The 26,024-nt window shown below is 40.4% G+C and overlaps 2 protein-coding genes across 4 annotated transcripts in view; both read left to right on the top strand.

Annotated features, from left to right (window-relative positions):
• The first annotated feature begins 2 nt into the window (after positions 1 to 2).
• Positions 3 to 15,278, top strand: arfip1 (ADP-ribosylation factor interacting protein 1 (arfaptin 1)). 3 transcript variants are annotated; one of them, XM_005469785.4, is made up of 10 exons: positions 3 to 390; positions 1,728 to 2,080; positions 6,287 to 6,388; positions 8,738 to 8,846; positions 9,428 to 9,529; positions 10,294 to 10,406; positions 10,622 to 10,843; positions 12,495 to 12,652; positions 13,047 to 13,221; positions 13,311 to 15,278. In XM_005469785.4, the coding sequence occupies exons 2-10, from the start codon at positions 1,730 to 1,732 to the stop codon at positions 13,464 to 13,466; spliced, it is 1,488 nt and encodes a 495-aa protein (XP_005469842.1). In that variant the 5' UTR covers positions 3 to 390; positions 1,728 to 1,729; the 3' UTR covers positions 13,467 to 15,278. The 3 variants fall into 3 exon arrangements, with proteins under 3 accessions (XP_005469842.1, XP_005469844.1, XP_003449749.1); XM_005469787.4 differs by lacking the exon at positions 1,728 to 2,080 and having other exon boundaries at positions 6 to 390; XM_003449701.5 differs by lacking the exon at positions 9,428 to 9,529 and having other exon boundaries at positions 16 to 390.
• A 2,247-nt stretch (positions 15,279 to 17,525) lies between these two features.
• fhdc1 (FH2 domain containing 1) overlaps positions 17,526 to 26,024 on the top strand; it is a 32,531-nt gene continuing 24,032 nt past the window's right edge. Inside the window, exon 1 of the mRNA XM_003449737.5 lies at positions 17,526 to 17,854. The gene's annotated coding sequence lies outside the window, so the exon portion shown is untranslated. The remainder of the gene's footprint in view (positions 17,855 to 26,024) is intronic.

Genomic DNA, 26,024 nt, shown 5'->3' with positions numbered 1-26,024 from the left:
CTTATCTTATCCTTTTGCCTTAGATTATATGTCTCTACTCGGATCTAAAATATATAATAAACGTATTACAAGCATCCGACACAAACTGCAAACAACATATTTTAACAGCAGGGGGAGAGCGCATCCCGCAAATGATGTAGTTTGCTTCAGCTGACAGCGGAGGCCCCGCAGAGTGGAACAGTCTTTCCGGGCAGTCAAACAGCGAGTCTGGCGTCTTTGCCGAGAGTGAAAAACAGCCGATGATAAACTGCTAGTACATCTATATGCACCGTCTGCGTTAACAGCCCTTTGCGTTAAAACGTCCAGTGCGGCCCGGTGCTGAGGATTTCAATAAGCATCTACAACGGCTAACAGGGCACAGCTAAAACAGTTAGCCGCAGCCGCACACAGGTAATGTGAACTAAAGTTTTCTTCTTCCCTGTTTAATTGTTGCACGGATGTGCACATCCAGCGAAGCTTGAAGACACTGTCAACTTTTTAAGTGCTTTCATTGGAAGTTTTCCCTTAGCTGCTTGTTGGCTTGTTAGCTACTTAACGTTAGCTAACTACACGTCAACAGCTCCGATAGATTCACGTTAAGTCAAATTAGTGGGCAGCTCAGGGCTAACTGACTAGCGGGTAAAGCTAGGGAACGATTTGGTTGATGCATACTTATCACATCTATTATGTTGCAACCTCAATTAATGAAATGAATTAGCTGCATTATATATTTGGTCTGGAAAGTATTTTTTTTTTATCACTTTTGAACAGCCTTGCAGCAAGTCACGTGACTGCACTTCAACAGGTAACCTTGATAAACTCGACTCTGTTCCGGGTAGTACTAGCAGCATCCACGTCGATTTCCACAATGTCATAAAGGCTATAAACCTGACGCGGTTAACACTATGTGAAAGGTGCACTTTGTTTCCGGCAGAGAGCTGAAAATCTGGAAATTATCCAACAGGTCTCTAATATCTGAGGTAGTTGCTCCAGTATCTCAGGTGACTGCTAACAACCTGTAGTTTAACAGGTACGTTTTAAAATGCAAGGTAAAATACAATCGAAATTTACCTTAGAATAAATAATAAATAGAACTGTAAAGTCCTGTTGAGAGTTCTAGTTAGGTATTGGATTACACAGCTGCTCCTGAGTATAGTTTAAAAATGGTGTCTATATCTGAGCCACTTCACTTTTCTGTTGTGCAAGTGCTTCCATCAATAACAGAACCCCAGTTTGTGCCTCTCACATGTATTTGGCTCAAAGTTCAAATATGGCCATTCAATAGACACATTAATGTGCTAGAACTGTAGGACATACACCACAATTACAACTGGTCTTTACGTGTGCCTGATAGGCAGACAATTCAGAGGTCTGGGGCAAATAAGGAAGTATAGTACATGGATGTGCTGTAGGTGTGGCCCAGAGTATGTATTGTGCAGCCTCAAATCCCACTACTCATTTAAATAATGTGAATTTAAACGATTCATACTTCGTACAAAAACATTACTTTGTATAAAGTTAGAAAACCGTTATTGTGATTCCCTGGTGCCGTATTTAATAAAAAGTCATCACTCAGTGAGATACAGATAAAAAAGACAAAGAAGACTTTGAGAAGTCCTAAAAGACCTTACAAGCAGCATTTAACTGATTTCATTGAATCCATACGCAAGCTTTGTTAGGAGGGACACTATAAGCAGTCGGCCAGCTTCGTCGAACTTTTTCATACTTGCCTGTCTGTCTGTTTCCAGGTATGTCTGAAGTTAGTCTTGAGGCAGAGTCGGGAAAGACCTCATCCGAGGAGCCTCAGATGGATTGTGAGGAGGATGGCAAAGCAGAGGAGAGTTTGAGCAAGGAGTTAAAGCAGGAGAGCGTAGACAGCAGCAGTGTCAGGGAAGACGATGTGATGTACGACATTGACATTAACAGTGATGAAGAGAATGCAGAAAGCAGTAACAGGAAGGGACAGAAGGAGCATGATGAGGGCATTCAGAGCGAGACTTTGGCGTCTGGTCGTGTAGCCGATAGGGGACACGGGACGAAACACAGCGTTGAAACGGCTGAAACACCAGAGGAAAGCGGAGATACTCGCACTGAAACAAAGGTGACATTTACCTTCACTCTGAACAATCGACCTGTCCTGGCACTTCCTCTCTGTGCTCTCGCTCATGTTGCTATTTTGTCCTTGATTTGCTGTTGCGGTGGCGGTCTTCTTCCTATATAATCAGGTTAAATATTGTTGCGGAGCTTTATTAGAAGTAATCAAAAACAAGAAACTGCGTTATTGTGTAGAGTGATTGTTTGTTTCCCTCTTTTATGTTTGCTTTGTTTCATCTTCCACTTGCTTTGCAGGCGTTACAAATTAGCTGATGTAGCTGGTTTTCTCTCTGTTGGTGGTGCGCTTGGTTTTCTCACTAGCTACCAAGTGTTGCTTTGTAATGTGTCTGAGGATCATCAAAGCCTCGTGCACTCTGCTCTTTTGGCTTACAGCAAAGTGATTGCTAAGAAAAGAGATGAATTTCTGTTTATTACTTTGTATTATTGCAAATATACATGTGTTACAAAGTGCTGGTTTGCCATGGTTATCCCCTTCTGGCAGTAAGTATGCATCTGTCCATATTTTGCCCTATTTAGATTAAAGCTAACTGTTAATTGAAAGTTGATGTGCGAATGATACAGTTTCCTTCTTTGGTAAGTTGGACATTCATACAACTCTTGAGTTCTGCACATGCCGGTCACATGGTTGGTTTGAGAGATTTGGAGTCCTGACTGAACGTTCACAGGCAATCCCACATTTCTTGTTTCTGGAATGTGACTCCTTAGGTTGTTGTTTTGTGTTCAGTTTCAGGCTCAGCGCCAGCATTGAATGTGGCATCCCAAGAATTTCATATCAGAAATTTTAATTGTTCTTTCCATTTTCCTTTAGTCACCCTGCATACACCCCTTTTGACATAGACAAATTTCAGATTTTGCTTATTTTTTTGGTGGTGGTGGTGGTGGGGTGTTTTTTGTTTTTGTTTGCAGTTTGAGCACAACATTGTGCAACACTATTGTGTCATGTTCTTCCGTAGTTTGCAAGACGTGACTCTTTCCTCTTAAGGCTGACACAGCTAATTGGACAGTAAGGTTATTGTTATTATCCATCCCTCCCTCTTACATCATGTTGATCTGTATCCAGGATACTGAACCGTAGGGAATGGCAACCTATGACATGCCATACCTTGTCCATTCGCACGCCCGACTCATTTGCAGCCAGTGGAATAACACTGTTAGACAGTTTTCCTGCAGACTGTGGGTGTGATCATTTTTGGCTCAAGACCCCTGATAATTTGTCGTTCTATGAATCGTCTCTTTATGTTTTTGTTTTGTTTTTGTTTTTTGTATAAAAAGAGTCATTAATCTGGATGCATGGACAGCTAGAATTTGCTGCTAAAAGCACCAATAACAGAACTAGTCAGCAAATTTCAATCAGTGTTTATTTACATATTTTCTTTATGCTTGTTATTGGAGATGTACCTTTTTTAGGCAAATGGTTTGAACCTGAGTGGAGCCAGTCTTACTTCCAGCTGGTAGTTGGATAAGCAGAGCAGTGCTTATCTGTACTGCCTGCCTGCAGGTTTCCTATGGCCTTTAAGTATTAATGTGCCGATCACGCGGTGCAGCCAGCAAAGTAGTGTCTTTATCGCACATGCCATCCTGTTTTTAATGTGTTATATTGTGGATGAGTAAGTGAAGCAGGTGAATTTGATTTTTGATAAACAATTCTGACTTCCATTCACTCAAACACATTAAACTATTTCACATCAAGCTTTCGTCTTGAGACAAAATGTGGTCAAAGCAAAATGCCAAATCTATGGCTTTGCAAAGTATTTGAGAATGGTATAAAGTGGTTTACACACCATTGCTGTTGTAAGTAATGGCTCACTGCAGCTTCCAGTCTATCTTATTTAGTTGCATTCCAAGCTGCAGTCGAAGTCACAAGTCATAATTAGAGCTGGAAGTTCTCACAGGTGATGGTCTATGTTAGAGTGAAACCTGAGCCATGAAGTTCAGACAGTTGGCACTAGTCCTTTGGTTATGATTGTGTCAAAGCACGGACCTGAGGGCAGAAGGTGTGCAGAGGATGTTGGCTTCTATCATTCTCAAACAGAAGACGTTTTGAAACACCAACAGTCTTTGTAAAAACAGGTCAAACTAAGTAATTAAGGACAAGAGGCCTCAGTCGAACAGGTATCCAAGAATCCAGTCTAGTCTGTTTTGGTCCATTGTGAACAACGTTCGAATAGAAGGGGAAAAATGGTGCAGCAGTCACCGATTGAGCCTACTGGGAGACACATACCGGTAAGCAGATCTTAACGAGGAGAAGCAAAATCCTCTGTGCTGAGGAACCAAAGAGTGAAATATCTACCTACAATTCCTAAAGACGTGAGTGGAGAACAACCTAACACTGACCATCACCTCATTAATACGACCCCTACGCTGAAACGTGGTGGTGGCGGCATCATGCTGTGGGAATACTTTGAAGCAACAGGCCCTTGCAGATGGATGCAGAAAATGTAGTGCAAACCTGGATTGAATTTATATCTCAGGCTGTGTTAAAAGTTTATATTTCATGAACACAATGCCCTGGTGAGAAAACACAGGAGTGGCTTTGGGAAAGTGCTGTTGCAACCCAGCTAGAGTCCAGACCAGAATCTCTGAAGAGACCTGAAAATGCTGTGTGTCCAAAAACATGTGCCAAGTTTGTAGGATCACTTTCAAATAGTGTTGAGGCTGTAGTGTCTCCCAGATACCCTGTCATGGGATATTTCAGTGTTATGTTTTTTTGATAAATGTACCAAACATTCCCTTTCTTGTTGTGAAGTATTGTGTGTGGGTTGATGAGAGAGAAAATGCTGTAGGGGTCAATATAAACTTACCGTTATGCTCTCACAGTGAAACCACTCAGTCTGTTAAGACAGGAACCGGCTCCTCTTACCAGGTGATCTGGATACTACTTGCATTATTTAGAAAGGGGTCAAGATTCATAAATAAAGTATCTTCCTCAAAGATACAAATTCCCCTGTACTGATTATAAAAACACCTCACTGTAAATGCTTTTTTCCCCACACACTAACATTCACAGGCCTCACAAAAGCTTCCATACAGAATGTCATAGTGATTAGGTCAGTGTCCCAGTTTTCAGGTCCACAGTGATTAGGCCATAAAAAAGTACTAAAACTAGCACAGCTGTATCTTCATCCTCCAACTGCAGACAGTTTATTATAGCTTAAACAAAACTGATGTGGCCATAAACTGTTGCCACCCTGCGGTTTGCTCTGAGGTTGAGCTAAACGAGCCGATGTGTCACTGCATCATGATTAAGGCTACGATTTCTGTTTTTCATGGCGAATAAAATGAGGACTGCCACATGATTATTCTGAGTTCGATGCTTATTCCAGCTGTATAGGGCGAGCTAATGCTCGCATGGACATAGCCACAAAATTTGGGTATTGTCTGTTTAAGGCATTGCAGTGGATGATATTAGGAGATGTGGAAGGCCACTGATGATGCATTCTATTCTGTGTAGCTTTAAGAAATAATGTTGTGAAATAGGGGAGTGTGGAAAGCTGATGCCAGTTGTTGTTGCACAAAAACTTCATATCCTGATCGGTGCTGAAATCAGAGCGACGATCTTAAATCTAATCGTAAATTAAATCTTTTCATCCTGTCTTGATAATCGGTGAAGAAAACTGAGAGGAGGATGAATTGATCAGTGTCATGGTGATGCAGCATGGTTTAGGTATGTTAATGTAGAAAAGTCAAACTGACCATGTTAAGTATTTGTTGATGTTAAATATTAGAAAAGCAGTTTAATCGTCAAATTATGTTATTTGTATGTCATTGAGTGTGAACAAAAGTGCTAAAGTTACAGAAAAAGCCCCACTAAACTTCACTTGAAACTCTTACAACTATATAGCCTGCTACAACTGCTGTGTTTTTGGATCTTGGCTATAAGTACATAAAATTACAAAATTATCATGCTGTTGGCCATTTTGACTATAACGCACTTGGAAGATGATTACTTAAAATGGTAAATCCAGTGAGAAATAGGGTGTTTTTTTTTTTTTCTTATTGACTTCTGTATATTAAACTTATTTTTAAACAGATGACGAGTCGCCCCCTGCTGCCCATTTGAAGGACGCAGCTCCTCTGCACTGGCTTAATTTTAAGCCCTCGACGATACATCTGTTATTTACAGTCTATGATATCCAGTCTCCTCTTTTTTCCTTGAGAAATAACCCGCTTCATTTAACCATCCTTATTGCAGGAGAGCACAATGGCCGAGGAGTCCCACAGAAGCACAGCGGCGGAGATCCCCGTCACCAGCAATGGAGAACTAGAGCAGAGCCCCGAGTCTGTATTCAGCAGGGTAAGAGATGAGCTTAGTTTCATTAAACCTTAAAAACTGTGCAAATATCTATGAAGAGTATGTGTCAGAAAACAAGGGAAACTTGTATAAAGGGATGTATTCACTATTTTTAACATCTTTTACAGTCAATTGATATTCAGTTTGTCAGGATCTCTAAAAAAAGAGCATGAACTGTACACTTTTGAGCAGCTCTAAGTGGCAGATGTTTGGTGCTAAATTAATTTAAGGGAGTCAAGCAGTGATGTAATGGTACGGTAAAGAAAAGCACTTTCCACCAGAAACCAATCACATACAGACCTCAGACACATTTCTTTCTCATCAGTGTGAGATTGGCAGTGACTCCAGCTGATTGCTCCTTATAGCTCACAGTCACACTGCCAAGTCCGTTCAGCTCACAGACAGTATAAAGGATGGACATGATGGAAACCTCAAACGAGTGTTTCCTCAGTTACCGTCTTGGTCGCAAGACATCAGATGTGACGAGAAGGGGCGGGTCTGGCTTTGAAACCACTTCGTCATTGGCTAATAACTTATGATTGACAAGCCCATGAGCGAGCAGAAAATACCCCAGCTAATCTTCTTTTTCACATAAAGCAGGACCAAGTTTAACAATTAATTTTTTAGTCAGTATGACACAAGAATGAGTGACTAACGAGTGAGTTTAGTAGCAAAGTGTTTAGAGGTTGGGAAAGAGAGACATTTTCCCATAGACTTCTATAGGACTGGAAGTCTTTTTGCAACCACAGCTATCGCCATCTGGTGGTTTCAGATAGAGTGCAAGTTTTTAAGCACTTCCACGCTGTGTTCAGATTTTTTTTTTTTTTTTAAACTGTCTATGGTGTAACCACAAGCATGTGTGGAACTTTAAAATGTTTAATCCTGATAAAATAACTTGCTGAGGCAGGAATTGATAAATTGCCGGAAGGTTCTTACCTGGTTTCATCTGACTTGATTTAACTTGAATGTGAATGGAGGAATGAAATAAATATTCTTATATTATTTATGCGTAAAATGATAAAGAACTTTGATACATGTGTTGCATGCCACTTGAATCCTGCTGTGATAAATCAGTGTAGAGCCTACAGCATCTATACAAGTGGCCAGGTCCTTTGTTAGTGTGTGACAAGTATTGAGCGGGATAGCAAGATATCTGCTGAGGTGCATGTCAGGTCACACCATATGGCTTCATATACCTATAGTGCAGATCAGGGGTCTCCAGCTCCAGTCCTCGACAGCTACTGCCCTTGACAGCTGAATCAAATGGTTGAATGACGTCTTCAGCATGCCATCAAGTTTGGCAAAGTCCTGGTAACGAGCCATTAATTTGTTTCAGGTCTGCTGGAACAAGGATGCATCTAAAAGCTGCAGCAGTGTAACTCTCAAGGATTGGAGCTGGAGACCTGTGGTGTAGATGGTGATAGTCATGGAGGGAGTGATCCTTTTGATTGACTCTCGCTTTAGGAAGGCATCAATATGTGTAATGGTGACAGGAAAACCATAACGCATTAACATATCTCCATGTTTTTTGTTTTTTATGGTCATGGTTACTGCTGACCACATGGTCATAACTCTCCTGAACTTAAACGCAATGATTCAGTGGTGAACGAGATGAATTGATCCTGGACACGGCTGTTTGAGCTTTCTTGAGTCTGAGGTTATTAATTTGTTAGGAGTGGTGAATGTTTCACAAGTGTGTGTGTGTGTGTGTGTGTGTGTGTGTGTGTGTGTGTCATTCATATGATTATTACAATGAGTAAGAAGGTGGTTCTGCTGGTGCAGACACTCTTCATCTGCACTGTTAGTGGGCAAAAAATATGTTACATTAAAACTTTAGATGGTATAAAAGATTTAAACAGCTTGAAAAACCACAGTGGAGGTTTTCTCTCTTCTCGACCATAGCTTTATTTCAAAAGCGACTCACAAATTTAGCTTCACTAAATCAGTTGTTAATGTGCGAACCCATAAGACCTTCTTTTGATTAAGCCTCTGGGGACACCCACCAATCATCTGTAGCTTCCACGCCAAGACTTCCTGTTCTGCTTGCTGGTCAGGAAGGCAAATAAAAGATGCTAAGAGAGAGCTAAACTGTTATCAGGGGATAGCTGATAGTCTTGAGATTGTATTTCAGTCAAAGCCGTCTCTCTATGGATCTCCAGGAGGACGGTTTCAGACTACAGAAGGAAGCTTCCTTAAGAAATCAAGTGCAGATATGTTTTTATAGTGATTTATTAGATTAGAATCTACCTGAATTCTGCCGTTTTATTTTCTTGTACATATGAAGTAGTAGTAATGTTTGTGTCTGTTAGGTCCACTGAAACTATTTTAACTTTGTTTTGTTTCCTCCCGTAGGACTCTTATAGCAGTGGCCCGGGGGCCATAAACCTTTCAGAGACTTGTGTCACCTCAAGCAACTTTGCCTCAACCACAGAGGGCATCATTGAATCAGGACCATACAAAGGTGAGCCGTACTTTCCCCAGTTTTACGCCTGTTGCTTTGTGGACCGTTTCCTCACTATTCAGAGGTTTTATGAAGCAGCATCTCCATCAGTGTGTTATCAGGCTTTGTCAGCTTGTTACATTATTGGATTTTATTTGCCACATTCTGAGTTTACAAACCGCCCATCTGTCCGTGTTCCCACTGCCCCACTTTTGTTTTTGTTTTTGTTAAATCTCTCTAAAATATAAAAGGTAGAAATTTGAATTTCTAAAGCTGGACATCTAATTGAATTTAATGAGTTTGCTGTGATCTTCACATCCTATCGCCCCTTTTACGTTTTATCATCATGTCCTTGTTACAAATGCAAATGCAAATCTCCCCATAGTGCGTAGAGCTGTTAGAGCCCATTCACCGCCATGTTGCCATGGCTATTTTCCATGTTATTTACGCTGGCTGAGGTAGGCTTTTGTTCACAAGCACGTTCACCTACAGCACGGGGAGAGCTGCGGGGGGGGCCACAGGAAATGAACACCAGTGAGAAAGTCCCCCTTATACTTGTGCTGGAAAAAAGGTAACGCACTAATGATAACTCTATCTCCCAGGGTCAGCAAGCCTGCCCACATCTCCCGTGTCACCTGTAGCTCCCAGCTCGGCTGTTGCCAGCCGCCTGGCGCGCTCTTCCAGCGATAGTCAGGCTGAGAAAGGTACCTCGAAGCGATGGTGTATGAATCAGATGAAGCAACACCATTTTCTACACAAAATTAACCACAATCTACTTTACCGCCTTTGGTTCTCACCAGGTCCTTACCTGCTCTTTATTCCCGCAGGCTGTGCTTCGTTCCAAATCAAACCTTTCCTCTCCCTTCCTGTTTGTTGGCTCTTCAGACTTTGCCTTTGCATAAGACCAGGCTAACATAAGTAGTGTTATGCTTTGCACTGGCTATCGGTGAGCATTTAAATACCCTTTAGAGTCCTTTTACTGAGGTCTACATCTCAGAATGTCTAGATTTAACTTCTTGATACCTTTACATTTGCTTGGCTTGGAGAAAGAAACTGCCTTCAAATTTAATCTCAGTGGGTTTTCCTGCCTGCAGCCTTTGTCCTCGCGTAATGTGGCACCCGGCGTGTCTTTACGGAGCTTCAAAGCTGCCATCATGTTATAGAAAGGCGGTCAGATGAGAGAAAATGGAATAAATCAAAACCTTCTTCACTCCGTTGTCATTTGATTTTAAAACTATCACTTAAAGCTACTGTAGCTGACCTTTTTACCTTCAGATGATGACCACCTACAGTTTTGTCAGCTCTGGAGCTCCGTATCTTTCAGCATTTCTCTAGATCCAAAACAAAAACAAAATGAAGCTCCTGTCGTTTTTACCGTCACTGACAGCATTTTAAAGCTGTAAAGTTAATTTCAACTGGGCTGTTCATAGATATCACTTCGCTAAGTGAATGACTTTCAACTCTCTAGGCTCAATGACAGCACAGCCAAAGAGCGGAGCGGTGGTGCTTTCAGAAGACTTAAAGAATCCAGCGATGGAAAAACTGGACCTAGTGAGAAAGTGGAGCATCAACACATATAAAGTAAACCTCTCTTTACTTGATTTATTTTTGTCCTTTTTCTAACCTGTTTCTTCTTCTTCCATTTGTAAACTGGGATGTTAGGAGACATCTTCTGTCACTTTAGACGTTATTGTGACTCCACTCTTAAGTAGAAACTCCCAGCTGTCCCTGTTCTTATGTTTAAATTTCTCTTTTTATTATTTGCTTGTTTTGTTTCAACTGTCTGTCCTCCACAGTGTACTAGGCAGATCCTGTCAGAGAAGCTGGGTCGAGGCTCGCGGACCGTGGACCTGGAGCTAGAGGCCCAAATCGAAGTCCTCCGTGACAACAAGAGAAAGTACCAGCATGTGATCAGGCTGGCTCAGATGCTGGCCAGTCAGCTCTCCCAGATCATGCAGACACAGAGGCAGCTGGGAGATGCCTTCGCCGACCTCAGCCTCAAGTCACCGGAACTCCACGTGAGTCCCCATAAAATCTAAAAACAGCCAGACTGGATTTAATACACAGTTTTAAAAAAAAATCCTGCAGAAGCTATTGGCTTGTGATCCGTCTGAGGGCTCTGAGCTTTCTTTGGGTTTTTGAGGTATGTCAAACATGAAGCCAAAATTTTCAGTGTCGTGAAGGTGGTTCTGCTTCAGAGTGTCTAGATCACCATAGCAGCTCATGCTCAACATATAACCTTGTCCAGAGGTTATGAGTTGAATTTTTAGTTTTAAAGATGCTTTCAGTACACAAGCAGATCGGTTTTGCGTGTGTGATTTAATTAAATTTTTTTTTTTTTTTTTTTTTTTTTTTTTTGTTAAATGAAAATCTGCTGTGAGTAAGATATAGATCATCTAGAACCATATCTTACTGACGTCACAATAAGTCCTTCTGTGAAGTTACAGCAGCGCAAACTGTCTGTGTTGCATTGGCGCTGTATTTGCATGTCTTCAGTGAGGCAGGAAAGCCATAAATATGTTTTTCTGCTTGCTCCTCCTATCCTGCTGTGTCTGTTTTGCATTGTTGAATCTGCAGCTTATAAAACACTGATCAGAAAACTCGATCGGCAAGATTGGATCCCATTTCACTTTGATCTGGTCTCTTTCAGAATGCTATGGGACAACGTCAGACCTTATATGAACTGAGTAGCCTTTAATTTTCATGGGGGTTTTTTGTTTTTTGAAGAAGTTAACAGTAGCAGTGGGCAGTAAAATAAATAAACTTTTCTGCAGCAGCACTGTTTCCTTCCTGAAGTATTCATTTATTTATTTATTTATTTTTTATAGACCTAGATCAGCCATTATCCTCTTATAATGTCTATTTTGTGCAGAAGTAGAGTACAAAAACACATCAAATACCTGCTGCATTAGAGACTAAGTTAACAAAGAGAGGTTCAAAACCCCAGTTATTATACAAATTGTGATTTTTTTTTTTTGATTTTTTTTTTTGATTTTTTTTTTTTTTTTTTTTTTAGGTCATATTTGTTGTTTTACAGGCATATTTCCATTTTCACAAGAGTTATTACTCTTTCTAGTATTTAGAGGTATCTTATGTGACAGCATGCACACATTAGTTAAGAGTTGTCCGCCATTATTGGATGTGATACAGCCACTGGTTGCTAGCGAACAATGTGCATTCCCTCGACTGAAACCAGTGCTTCTTTTTTCAGGTTGCTGTCGGTCACAGGTTGAAATCAGTTGCAAAGAAGTTGGTTGTTTGCCAGCAGTTTGCCACACCTGAATGTAGTTTTTACCCCTCAGCCCTAAAAGGCTGATGGGGTATTGTCGCACCGCTGGATGGGCGGCGTGGAAACCCAAGTTTGTGAATGCGTGAAGCTTGTAGTGTTTAGTTATGGTGGTGATAATTCATCTTTAGAGGCTGCGGTTTGGGGTCATTTGAAATAAGTGAAATCAGAGCTCTTTATCACATTGTGTAATGTTGAAGTTTACTTAAGTTAATTGAAGTTTCACGATGCCTTAAGTGGGCATTTTTCAAAATAAGTGCGTGTGTTAGTCGATTACATTTGTGAAAGGTCACAGCTTAAACCCGTGTGTTTAAATTTGAGCCAGATTCATTGTTTTTTATATGTTGGTGCAATAAACGAATAATTGTGCCTGTTCTTTTCAGGAGGAGTTTGGATACAACGCTGAAACCCAAAAGCTGTTGTCCAAAAACGGAGAGACGCTGCTGGCTGCCATCAACTTCTTCATCTCCAGTGTGAACACGCTCGTGGACAAAACAATCGAAGACACCATGATCAATATCAAACAGTATGAAGCTGCAAGGTAATGTGCACACAGGCTTAGTTCTACTTCTGCACCAAACAGACTTTTATTTAATCGTGAGACACAAAGCTTTGGCTGGACGCCCACGGAAACGTCTTCCTCTAAAGTTCAGACATATAAGTTGTTGTTTTTATTTTGATGAATTACCATTTTAATTAAAATGGACAGTTTTAATTGTGGACAAATTGTATTGTGTTTAAGCTGCTGCCAGAGATTCAGGTTGTTGAGTTCGTGGACAAACAGACTCGAGGACAGCTTTTACATCAGGGCAATATTTAATAATGCATTTACGATGCACTAATGTAAAACATTTTTTTTGTACAAAAATTATTGTCGATTCAGTTGACGCAGTTTGCGTTTTTCTGATGTGGTTTATATATTTAAACACTCCTAGGGTTGAGTATGATGCATACCGTACAGATCTGGAGGAGCTGAATCTGGGGCCGCGTGACCCCAACACCATGCCGAAGATCGAGCTGTCTCAGCAGCAGTTCCAGATCCACCGCGAGAAATACGAGAGGATGCGAAACGACGTCTCCATTAAGCTGAAGTTCCTGGAGGAGAACAAGGTTGGTTAGATGCTAGCTCGCTCTACATATCACTGCCCACGTGTTAACTTTCAGCTAATTGTGTCTCTTTGTCGTTCCTGCTGTCTCAGGTGAAAGTTCTGCATAATCAGCTCATCCTGTTCCACAATGCCATCGCTGCATACTATGCTGGAAATCAACAGCAGCTGGAACAGACACTCAAGCAGTTCCACATCAAGTTGAAAATGCCAGGCGGGGACAGTCCGTCTTGGCTGGAAGAGCACTAACCATTCCTTTTCGAAACCTTTTTGGCTCCATTTGACAGGACATGTCAAATTTACAGAGAAACTACAGGAGCTTTCTTCCCTCTTTAACGCTATTCTCACTGCTTTTCGAACTTCGAGAACTGTAAATGAAAATAATGCAAAAAAGGAAAAAAAAACCCTCCCACATTCCATTTTTCTTTGTTAAATCGTTTTTCTTCTTCTTGGTTATTTCAGATCATTGAAACACGCACTTTTGCACTGTTTGACAGGTGTGTCAAACAGATGTTGCTGCAGTAAACACGTTTGGAAACTCTACATGGCCTTTTGTATTCCAGCGTATGAATGTTGTATCCCAGCACAGTGGACATATTGGCTTTGTAAAGTGGGGCAGCTATGGGATCGAAACAACTGCCGTTTTACTCACATTCTTTATACTGCTCTTATCAGCCGATGAATGCTTTGCGAAAGATAAGCAGGACACTTTTTTTTCTTTTTTAAAAAAATGCAAACCCTTTCATGAATTGATCACTTTTACCCACAAACTCTGATTAAAGTGGTAGTTTGATATTTTGGGAATTTGCTTTCTTGCCGAGGCTCATGTAAGATCCGCTCTGTCCGCTCATTTTAAAGCCAACAGCCGGTCAGCTTAGGATAAAAACTGGACACGAGGGTAGCTTTACTCTTTCCATCGGTTAGAAAGGAACCTGCCTCCTGATACCTCTAAAGTTCATGAATACAAAAAGCCAAAGTGTATGAAATCAAGGTGTGCTTGTGCAGAGGTAAAACCAGGCAGCCATGTTTCTGATTGTGAATTTTATGCTAAGCTACTGTAACTGACTTCTTCCTCTGGATGAGCTAGATAACCATCCATCCCCGCACTTGTGCAAAAACCAAAGTTTTCCCAAATGTTTGAAACACTCCGTGCAAAGAGATGGCAGTTCAGATGGCGTTTACACAATCCCTCCGTTTTTAGGATTTCTGGGGTTTTTGTTGTTCTGTCTACATTCAGGGCTCGCGGTTGAATGGGTAAAAGTGTTGATAAAATGAAGGATCAGCCTTATGTGAATAGATGTGCCTTGATTTCTTGAATTGGTTCTCCTCAATTCCATGCTGTCTGGTCTTCTTTTCTAAAGCAGGTGCGCTCGCTACCAGTGTTCAGAAAATGGTAAGAGAATGGAGCAAACGAGCACCTTCCACCCTCGGAGATGGATCCTGTACAATTTTACACGTTTAAACGCAGCACAAATAAAAGGAAAACTCCAGTACCTTGGCGAAGATGTGCTGTTCTCAAACATACTTAACCATACTGCACACGTGCACATTTCTGAAATTGAGATCAAAAACTTATTAGAGGTGTGTGACATGTACGTTTTAAACCAAAATGCAATTAACTTGAGAGATACTGTCTTTTGTAAATTTAAACACCAGCATTCTTTTGCGTAGGCTGCATACGGTTTCCTTCGATGGGCTGTGTGAAAGTATGATTATTCCAAAGGGGACGCTCTGTCTGCTAGTGTGGTCCTCACTTTGTGGATTTGTACTTCTCCTGTGGCTCGCTATAGCAGTGTGAGAGCGTGAATCTTGTACAACAATCTGTTCCTTAAAATAGATGGCTATATATTTTTAATCTCTATTTGATTTTTAGTATGACAAAAATGCTGCCTTTTGGCGTTGTTTTCCTAAAGACCTGCATAATGGTGTGCTACTGTGGTAGCACCGTGTCCTAGTGGGCATCTACCTTTGTAATAATGAAACATTAACAAATGTTGAGTTAAAAGGATTCTGAATGTTGTGTAACCTTTTTTGGGGGAAAATAAAACATTTAAAAAAAAGTGTCTCCAGAGTTCAGTGTTGGTGCTGTAATTGGGGTTAATGGTAGTAGCTTGTATAGAAAGTCACCACCAGGGGCCAACAAAGAAAAGCAGGCTACTTTTGACCTGCCTGTGAAAATATATCCTTACACAGAGCATAAATAACCTGTGTTTTTCCACCTTTCCTTTTTACGCAGGCTGCTGTGATAGATCAGTCTGTAGCCTGCTGTATTCTGTTGACATGGATTCAGATTGATGTAGTTTACCCAGCAGTTGTTCTACAGCGTGGAGCCATTTCACTGGGACTTGTCTGCATTTACTTAACTCCATGTGCTTTCAGATCCCTCTGTAGGTTTTCACAATGACGAGCCCACCACACCCACAATTATACATTTGGCAGGATCCGGTTAATCCTCGGGGAAAAGCTTTGAGGATGTTCATCACAAAATCAGTGACATGTTTTATCTGCATGCACAAATGAGGCCTTTCAGTGTCCCAGGCCAACAAATGAATTGTAGAGTTGGGGTTGGATTGGGGGGTCAGGGGCATGAGGTAAATGTTTTCCATTGGTGGGGAGAAAAAAAGGAATCTCACATTCATGTTTTTGACATTCACAAAGTAGGAACTAATTAATCATTTTAAAATGCATTTTATATAATGATTTTTTTTTTTTTTTAGCTAAACTAAATCTAGATATTTTGAGAGCATTTGAAATGTAAAACTTAAAATAATTGGGAAATTCCTTTAGATTGAATGAAACGGAATAGTGCAGAAGATTCTGGGTTTCAGCTGAGGCCTGACTGTGTGGAGTTTGCATATTCTCCTCGTGTCTGTGTGAGCTCCCACAGTCTAAACACGCATGTCACATCCACCATAGGTGTGGCTATGACATGCACTTCATAACTATGACTACTGGGACAGGGTTGGGATGGATGGAAGTTAAATGATGTTGTAATTGTTTGATATCAGATTTATCAACATTGATAGAAACCTTCACTCAGTAATTTACCCCCCCCCCCCAAAAAAGTCTAAATTCAATAACTTATAATACATTTTAGTGTGCACAGACTGCCTCTTTCCATAAATACATATTAGTATCTGCTCCATAGTAATGAAGTATCTACATTAAAGCACAAGACTTATCGGTGAGGTAATGAAGCTAATAAAATGTCGTGTGGTTCCAACGGTAGCTACGTTGGATTTTACTGAGCGTTATAATAACAGCGTGTCACACAACCTTTGTTTACAGTTTGCAAACTAAAGGAGTTAGAGAATGGCAGGCAGTGGACCAAACCACTGTGAGGTACATATGGGGGAGTCCGCCTTTAGAGAAACTTAAAACTCACCGCCACTTCTGAAATACCTGAAATTGGAACCGCTTGTTTAGTAGCTGAAATAACAAATAATTAATGAATTAAAAAAACAAAAAACTTTTTTTTTCATCCATAAGTGAAAATGTTCAGCTTATTTCTGAAAAGTTCAAGTTAGGTTTCTCAAAATCGACTTGCTAAAATAACGCCGATTTTTTTTAAATTTTATTTTATTTGTTTTACGGTAAACTAGTAACATGTTAATTTTTCAAGTTTTCCTTTAGAGAAGATGTGTTTTGTTTTAAGTGTCTAAAGTATGCATAGTGTAAATGCAATAAAAAACAAAACAAAAACAAAAACAAATAAATCATAGCCAGCTAAATAAAAAAAAGCTTTGAATTAAAGATAGTGTTACAGGTGTGCGGATTGATCCAAATATTGACAGTATCGATACCAACGCTGGTTTTAAACATGAACTATGAAAAATGTCTCAACCGTTTTCTGTTGACTGTCATGTCTATTTTATTTAAGTAACACGCTAAAAACAGAAGCTGACCCAAGTTTAGAGACAGGCACTTTTACACTCCAGGTCGCCCCCCAAAAAGAAGAAGAAGAAAAAAAACAAGTTTCAAAATACACGAAAAACTGAAACGTGGGTTTTGTTGTGTTAACTAATTATTTTTTATAACTTTATATCACAGTGATTTAGTGGTCATTAAAACGTGTTCAGGATTTACAAATTAATGATGACTCATCTCATGAATCAGGACACACAGATCTCACATAAGCTGCCTTTATAGGTTAAAAGTATTAGCAATACTGATCCTGGCTTTACTTGGTATACAAGTAAATAAGAATAACACAGCGCCAAATGCGGGGAGGTTTAATGTTGCATAAATACATGTTACTCTCCACCTGTGCTCACGCCTAATTAAACATACCCACTTATACCCAGCTCCTCACCTAGCCCACCTTCAGCGCTATTTGCCGCCTTGTGATTGCACCAGTGCTCACACGCTAGCGCGCGAGGAGGGTGAGGGTGAGCTGCACGTGCATGCGCCCGTTCCACCTGGCCCAATCACGTACGAGGAAGCTGAGAGCAGCGCTACAGTCTGCCGCCGCTGCTGCGGAGCTTCGCACTGACCCGCAGCTCGGCCAGCAGCTCACCTGACAGGGCTGACAGACCGAGAAGACCACGCAAGATTTTCTCCTCTGAAAAGTATCTTTCGCTAACACCAACGGCGTCGGAGCGGAATTACGCATCCCGACGAGCCCTCTCGTCCGTCCGGTGAGTCAAGCGGGACGGTAACCGCCGCATCATCACGCTCTGTGTGTGCATGTGTTGGTGTGTTTGTGGATGTGCGGTGTGTAACTCAGGTGTGGAGAGTCGTTGCACCGTGAGGAAGCATTTTAGGGAGGCGCTGAGCGTTTAACCTTCCTGCTCCTTTGTGGGGGTTTTCTCTGAGGTGACAGTCGAGGTGTTCTGCAATGCAGTCAAGGTCCAAAATTACATCATTTTGGTGATTTAGTGTAGTTCAAGCCCTGAATCTGTTGCTTTTCTGTGCATAAACGTCATGACTGTGTATCTCAGTATTTCTCTGTAGGACTTGACAGCATCAGTTTAATAGTAAAAAAAAATAATACTGAGAAATGTTTTCTACATTACATTTAATTTTTCCTCCTTAAAGAAAAGTAGTTAAAGTTCTCCATTTAAACTATTTGAAAACTGTCTTTATACAAGAGTGTAAAATACCATAATTTTTTAATTCAAATCAGGAAGTAACCTATCAAAAAATTAAAATGTAAACAAATATGATTAGTGTGTAGTGCTCCTTTGGGGCTTTTGCATTTCCTGAAACTTTGTGCCAAAGTACGAATATTGATTATAGCTTGATGCAGATAGAGTGTGTTACTACTGGAGTAAAAACAAGTGTTTCACCAGCACAAGCTAATTCAACATGTAAGACCATGCTGGTTTTGTCTCAGCCCCTGCCTTCCTTGGCTTTTGTACACTGCTATCCATGCCCAGATGAGTTGGAGTGTTGGGAACAATACCCTTCAGAGGGGAGTAAAAAGGGGGGGTGTCTCCCTGGTTCAGGTCAAGGGGGGTGGGCCACCCCTGGGTTGCTGTGGAGGCAGAGAGTAACATGGAAAACTCAATGCTCTGACGTCAGCCCGAGGAGGAAGATATTTAAGGGGGCTTGATTTATTTGTGTGGGAGCAGGAGAGGGGGCTGAATAGTTGCTGGCAACTTGGGTCCCAAACATGCCCAAATCTGTCAGCTATGAGCTGTCTAATACAGGAAAAGAGCTCAAAATAAAATCAAAGGCAAGGAAGTGCCACGCCTTTCACAGTGCGCCTCTAAGTGTTCAGAGTGGGTAGTGTCAGCCGTATGTGTACCTGTGGGTTATCTTTCCCAGGTATTAAAATGTATCCTAATGAAGCCTGCTCAAGTGTCTCGGTGCCCCTGGGTAAACACTTTCCTCACTGCAGTGTAAACATGTTTGCATTCCCTTCATGTTAACCTACTGTTGTCTCTATGGTGACCTGAACACCTGCTTTATTTGTCACCTTTTGTACACCCGATTCTCACTCAGGATGTGTTGGTTAAGGCCTAGTTTCCTCCAAAATCATACACAAAATAATGTGATTAATGCTTAAGCTTCTGTGGTAGTCAGTGAAGCCAAGCGGTGCAGCGAGATTTGCTTAAAGCCGATCTTGGCACGAGCCTCAGATTGCTGAAGCAACAACTGGAGCCCAGAGCCAGAGAAGATAGACAGGCGGTTGCCTGCTGCAGGCCAGACACTGATCACCTGTTAACAAAAGAACAAACGGGAGATGAATAAAGCTTCTCTTTTTTAACAAAAAAAAATCTGCAGCCTCACAGACGGTGTATCCCGTGCCATCTCATCCCTCCATTAGTGTCACTATCCCGCCTGAGTAGGTTTTGGTTTCACCTGGGTTTCTCCTCCCTCTGTATTTTTTATTAGGAGATTCAGGGATTGTTTTGTGATCGGATGTGTGTTGTTGTTCTGGAAAATTCCCTCTAAATAGCTTTGGCCATGCTGTGTCATCGCTAAGGCTTTATTTTTCTTGTAAAAAAAATAAATCCCACAAAGTACTAGAGAACTAAAATATTGCAGTACAGTAATGGCTTGTGTTACTATATTTAACAGAAAGACACCCATTTCTCTGTTAACTCTGACCAGATGATTAAGTATCTGTTCTGTTTGTAAAGAAATCATTGCACCTACGTTGCCATTTGTTGCAAAACCAACAGAAAAAAAAAAAATTAATTACTTACTTGCATGCAGACTGCAGCCAGAACCTCACAGATTTGAAGCAGAAATTCCTTCATAAATAGTGACGTGGTTGCTGCAGGGCTGGGGTTTAACTGCAAGATGACTTTGGAGTTTGGTTTTATATTGGAATAAAAGCAGAATACAACCAACAACTAAGTCCCCTGATGCAACGAGATGTGTTGCAATCAGGTTGTGCTCATTGGCAATTTGTCTGCATTTATAAATTAGACTGATTTGCAAACCTTCACCTATCTGTTTAAGAGTGTCTGCAACTGTTTGGTTGCCTCCCACCAGACGACCTGTGCAATCGCCCTGTGATCGGAAGGGATTGCCCAGAGTCACAAGGAGGCTGCTATCCCAATTTTACTCTAGTGTAACTGAGCCATTATGGAGAAAGGCTCGGGTATAGTGAAATATGTCAGTGGTGTCATGCCAGTCCTATTAATTACAATTATAACCAGAGATATTATAAAGCAATGACCTGAAAGTCATATTGAGATACAAGGTAGACTTTTGTAATGCCAAAGTTGCTCCCTGAGACCCAATCATCAATTATAACTGGTGAACAAGGACTCGCATCATCCAAGCCAACATGGCAGCTGAGCTTCATGACAGTTTCAGTTATTGTAGCAAAGATGCAGGCAATTGTAGTTATCTTTTTCTTGGCTAACACTGTTCATCGTGTGAATGAGCACAGCATTTGTTCAGTGCCAAGGTGCGATCTGGACAGATGCTGATTTTGTCTGTAACCATTAAGCTGTAATCATGTAGAATAAATATAGAATTCAGAGAACAGCTTTTTTAAGCCTTGTTTTTAAATCAGATTTGACTTGTGAGTCAATATGCGCCGTTTTATAGCTTGCTGACTTTTAGTAGTCATTCATATAGATGTTGGTATGGTGTCAGTTGCACAAATTAACCGTGGAGATGGCTGCTTAGCGGCAGAACCTGTCCCCACAACATCTTTGGGTTTTTTTTAGTTTTACTTTTTGTCCACTCTCTAAATTGCCTGAAGATGGAATTTAGCTCAAGAAAACATCTATTACCCAAGTAGATTTGGAAAAAAAAGCCTTTGTACAAATAGCACAAATACTTAATCCGACATATCAACAGTGCTGCAAATTAATCACTGAGTCCATTATTAATTTCAGCAGTAGTGGAAATGGTGTTAAGTTTGAGTCTGATGTGTCGAACGCTCTGGTACACATGCTGAATGAAGTGTTGGTCCAAACATGTTCTGCTTGGCCGGTTATTAAGAGGATTGGCACAGATTTTTTTGTTTGTTTGAGATTTAGCACTGGTATTACTGCTGGTTATATGATTAAATGAATTCCCTCCGGAGTTGCAGGTTAGCTGACAGGTGTGGTACCACCAGTGCCACAGCCAGGATACTCATTCATATTGGTCTTAACTGAAGCCTGCTTAAACAGTAATTGACAGAGGCACCTCGCGTGCTCCGCAACTGGCAGCTTTAATCTTTAAAATCTGAAAACCTCGTTTCAGTGGCAGGCTGCTATTAGCAGATTTGTGCTAAGCTTGGGGGATATGTTGTGTTTTGGGCTGCTGTAGGTGTTTGTAATACACAGTAAGGCACAGTGAAGGGAAGACAGTTACAAGGCTAATTTGAGGTTTGGCATCCAAAGTTAAGATATATTTATACTAGGCTGTTGTCTTCAGCCGGGAAGTGATTTGGAGTTGATGTAAGCTGTAATATGATTCGTGACGCTGTTGGCAATCCTTGTGTTTCACCCATTTACAGCTTTAAAGTGCAAAATCATTTCTCCTAGCTGTCACCAGGCTAGCGCTGTTTCTCAGTGCAGCATAGACAATGAAAACAAAGGCTTTAAACATGCAGGGAGGGTTTTCTATTGTTGTCCATGACTGATCTGTTTGAGATAGATTTGTCAATAATTACAAAGAAGATTATTTTGGCTGCTGGCAAAGGAAATGAAGCCGGGTCGAAAAACACATTCACTGACTAAGTAGTTTTTAGAAGACAAAATAAAACAGTGTCTCTCTTACAAATCAAACATTTAATTCATGATTCCTAAAAAACAAATGTTCAGTACAAATGTTCTTTTCCTCAGTGCCAGGCGCAAAAACTATTTCACCAACATGATTTAATAAGGTGTCCTAACTTTAATATTACATTTGCCTGACTTTTGGTGAACTCACTGTTACTGTTATTTGATATAATAAAGCAGCTGCCTGTCTAATCTAAGTTGGATAGCCAATGTTGTAGTACAAAAGTCTTGAAGACCCGTGTTTCTTTCTGTTTTGCTTTCAAGGAGTCAGACTTCATTTTAATTTTTTTATAGAAAGGTCTTTAGCAACAGCTCTCCTGCTTTGTGAAGTTTTCCTTTGGACATTGACAGCTTTTTCACCAATTTTCAGTCCAGTCCTTAAATGTGACATTTTCATAAGAATGTTTTTTTGTGGCTATTAAGCCACCTGACACTGACCTATGAATCATTCAAGCATGACAAAGGCTCCAAACTGAAGCGATTAACCAGTGTTGTGTTTACACATAATAGACAAAGAATAGATTTTAGGCACTTTGTCACTAGCAGCCTTTCAGAAAAACACAAAAATGTATCATCAGATTTTGATCCACCATGTAATACTGTGTGAGAAGCATCGACTTTTTCAGCTTTAAGCATGATAATGGTAAATGGACTGATTCTTATATAGCGCTTTTCTACTCTCCCAGAGTACTCAAAGCGCTCTATACAGCATGCCACATTCAACCAATCACACCCATTCTCGCCAGCACTTTTTTCTAAGCTTTTAGTGTTTTCTAGCTAACATTCATACATAGTTACTCTCCGATGCATCCATCGGAGTATAACTTGGGGTTAGTATCTTGCCCAAGGAAACTTGACATGCAGACTGGAAGAGCCAGGAATCGAATGACTAACCTTCCGATCAGTAGATGACCTGCTTCACCTCATGAGCTACAGCTGATCCCAAATACATTGCCAATACAGTAAACACATACCTGGATAGAAAAACACACAGTGGAACACCATCAGTCATGGATTGGCTTCCTCACCATTACTGAAGCAGTGAACATATTGACAGAGAACAGAACAAAAGGCGGCCAACATCCAAATAAGAGCTTCAGAAGTCCTTCAAGAAGCCTGGAGAACTTTTCCTGAAGACAACTTAAAGAAATCTTTTGTTTATTTTCTGGATATAGCATTTGTGTAAAAGTCTGTGTTGCTTTGGAAACCAGTTGTTTGTTGTGATCACCATTTGATGCTCACCTTTGTTCCTGGTAGAAGAGAGGCATTGAGGCCAAGGTGCTTGGGAGTGAGCAAAAGCTTCAGATTCTTATTATTATGATTAATTTTATTTATAACAGAAGAGCATCCAACATCCTTGATACTGAGGTCACTCCATAAGCTGTTAGAAGCAACCTAGATAGCCGAGGAAGTTTGTTTGTTTTAAGGTTAGGTTCCGACATTTGTCATAAGAACATGTACAACATAAAAAAAGTTGTGTGGAGTGAGTTTGGTATTTCAGTTGTCACCATGTCACAGGTAGTATTTGAACCATAGACCTTATAAAAGCTGGACAAAGCTACTGAGATGTCACCTATTGGTTTCTGAAGTCATGTTTTGAGCGTTTTCACCGTCCCTGCCTTGGTTTCAGAAGAGCAGATGTGATGAGGAGGGGTGTGTCTGACTGCGTAACTGCATGCTCATTGATACCTTGGATAGTCCGTTTTTGGAAACCTAGTATGACAGAGATTTGTAAAATAATTCATTAACATTATTCATTAACATTTTATTCAGTATTGCCCGCATTAAGTGTGTGAGCCCATAAGCTCACACACTTGGCCAAGAAAGAACACCACTTTTGTCATAATTTTTTTTAGTTACATTAATTTAACTCAAATTTTTAAAACTAATAAAATCCTAAATCTTCAAATTTAGTGCCTATTTTATCTTTAACTCTTATAATTAGAAAAAAATATGAAAATTGATCATTTAATGTCTTCAAGAAATAACTTCTTTGGATAGCTGCTGATGTAGGATAGCGGCTGATGTAGGATAGCGGGTGCAGTGCTAAGGAACTGCAGCTTTTAGCACATTGGCTTAGTTTGTTTTTAAGCTAGAAGTAGCTTTTGTGTGTTAGACCTCTGAGGTGTCCTTATGTTAAAAATTTAAATTTCACTTTATTTAATATCCATTTTTCATTTGACACGGATTGTCAGCAAAGGTTTTGTGTTTAACAAAAACACTGGTAAAATTCTGCTTTCAAGTGCATTTCCCCATCTTTAGCATACAGCACACATACAGAGTATTAGTGAAAAGCTCTGTGAAATTACAAGAGCCATTTTTCCTAGAAAAAGGAGCTCACTCATTGATGTGAGCTTGCAGCTTCTTTATATTCTTTATATGACTCATTAAACTTAACTGTGTTAACTGTGCAAAGCAGTGTCATAACTCTTGAAGTGATCATTAATCAGAACTTTATGCGCTACAAATAGCTCAGTAAGTGTTTTGTGCTTTCCTGACTGTATTTAATAACCCAGAAATCCACAAAGCTGTAGTTTCAGGTTCATTCACACTGATAGCACTTGCTAACTACAGCCAATTCATTGTCCCTGTAGGTGTGCCCTTTGTAAGAATGAGCTGTTACTGGTTTTGTTACTGTTACAAAAAGATATAACATGAACATTACAATGACTTATAACCAACAGCTTTTCTTGGTGCTCGAATGTGAGTAGAGAAAGGATGGAAATATACTATGAATAAGAGGGCTCACCTCACCTAATAGAAGGCAACCTTTCTGCAAACAGCTGTCTTGCTGATTATCAGAAACAGATTCAATGTAACTGCCAACTTGACTCCATTCAGTTGCAAGCTGATATCAGACTTATTCTGTCTTATTGCAACATTTATAGCAGGTTTTAGTGAAAGCGCTGACGCACTTGACAATTTCATTTTGCAGCAAAAAATATTGGAGATTTTTTTATTTAGATTTTATGTTATTAGATCAAATAGATATTGAAATTTTTAACTTTAAGGTGACAAATCATGATTTGTATTCCTGCAATACACAGCATATTGCAGAAGGTTAAAAACTGCAATAATATTGCATCATGAGTCAATTGTATGCCAGCTTTGTGTCACGTTTATGGGAGCATCCAGGACGTTTCCTTTAAGGATTAAATCAACACTGAGGATTGAGCAGGTGTTTTTCATCGGTTTAGAAGACTGAGGTTTACTGTGGGCTTAAGAAACATTCTCCTCATTCCCTGCTTCTTCACGTCAGTAAAGTTGCACATCTAGAGATGGGATGGAGTAGATAAAATGACAACATTAGCTTACTGGTGAGCAGCAGTAGGTTAATATTCTGACCTGAAGCAGATTCACTTGCACTGGTGCGATCCAAGTTCAACAGTGTTGTGGGTTTAGCCTCACATGGCATGAGGTGCCACGCGGTACCTTGGCCTAACTACTCTCTAGACAAATTGAACCGTGAAATAATCTCCTCCAAACCGCTTGTTTCAGATTTGAGAGGAAAGTGCTGCGTTCTGTTTGAGTTATGTTAATCCACTGTGCAGACTCTGTAACACGTTGTTGTTTGTTTCAGGCACCCATACATCACCCAACTCATTCACATCAGTTTTGGGGTGATTATTTCTTTTAACACATTTAATAATGGTTGATTAACAAGACTAACTGCTTGTAAATGAATTAAATGGCATTTCAGTTCTGTACATGTTGCTTCCTCTGTTATTAATATTTCACTAAACCATTAGTTTACCCAGGTGAGCTGCCTCTGGGTCAGCATCTCTGAGATGCTCAGGACAGCAGCAGCTAGACTGGAAGAGAACTTACTTTATTCACGGTGGTATAAATAATTCACTCAGTCAGATTCTGAGGCTTACTTAAAAAATGTAGACGTTGAGGTACAAGCGGGCAATCTGTGAAAATATTCGATAAATCCAGGATTTCCTGAATAATAGGTTCTTTGTTCAGTGCATGCCAGTTAGTTTATTCTGGTGACGTGGGAGGTGGTTCATTTGTGTGTTATGCAACCAGGCACGAGGTCACAGATGTCTGGCTGTTGATCCGATATTTCATATTTTGTCTTTACAACAAACGTCAGGAAGAGCAATTAATATAAAGACGAGACACACTG

The sequence above is a fragment of the Oreochromis niloticus genome, linkage group LG6 (assembly GCF_001858045.2).
Source record: "Oreochromis niloticus isolate F11D_XX linkage group LG6, O_niloticus_UMD_NMBU, whole genome shotgun sequence".
Classification (NCBI taxonomy): Eukaryota; Metazoa; Chordata; class Actinopteri; order Cichliformes; family Cichlidae; genus Oreochromis; species Oreochromis niloticus.
The sequence above is the reverse complement of the archived record's forward strand: the minus strand, read 5'-3'. Positions and strand labels throughout refer to the sequence as shown.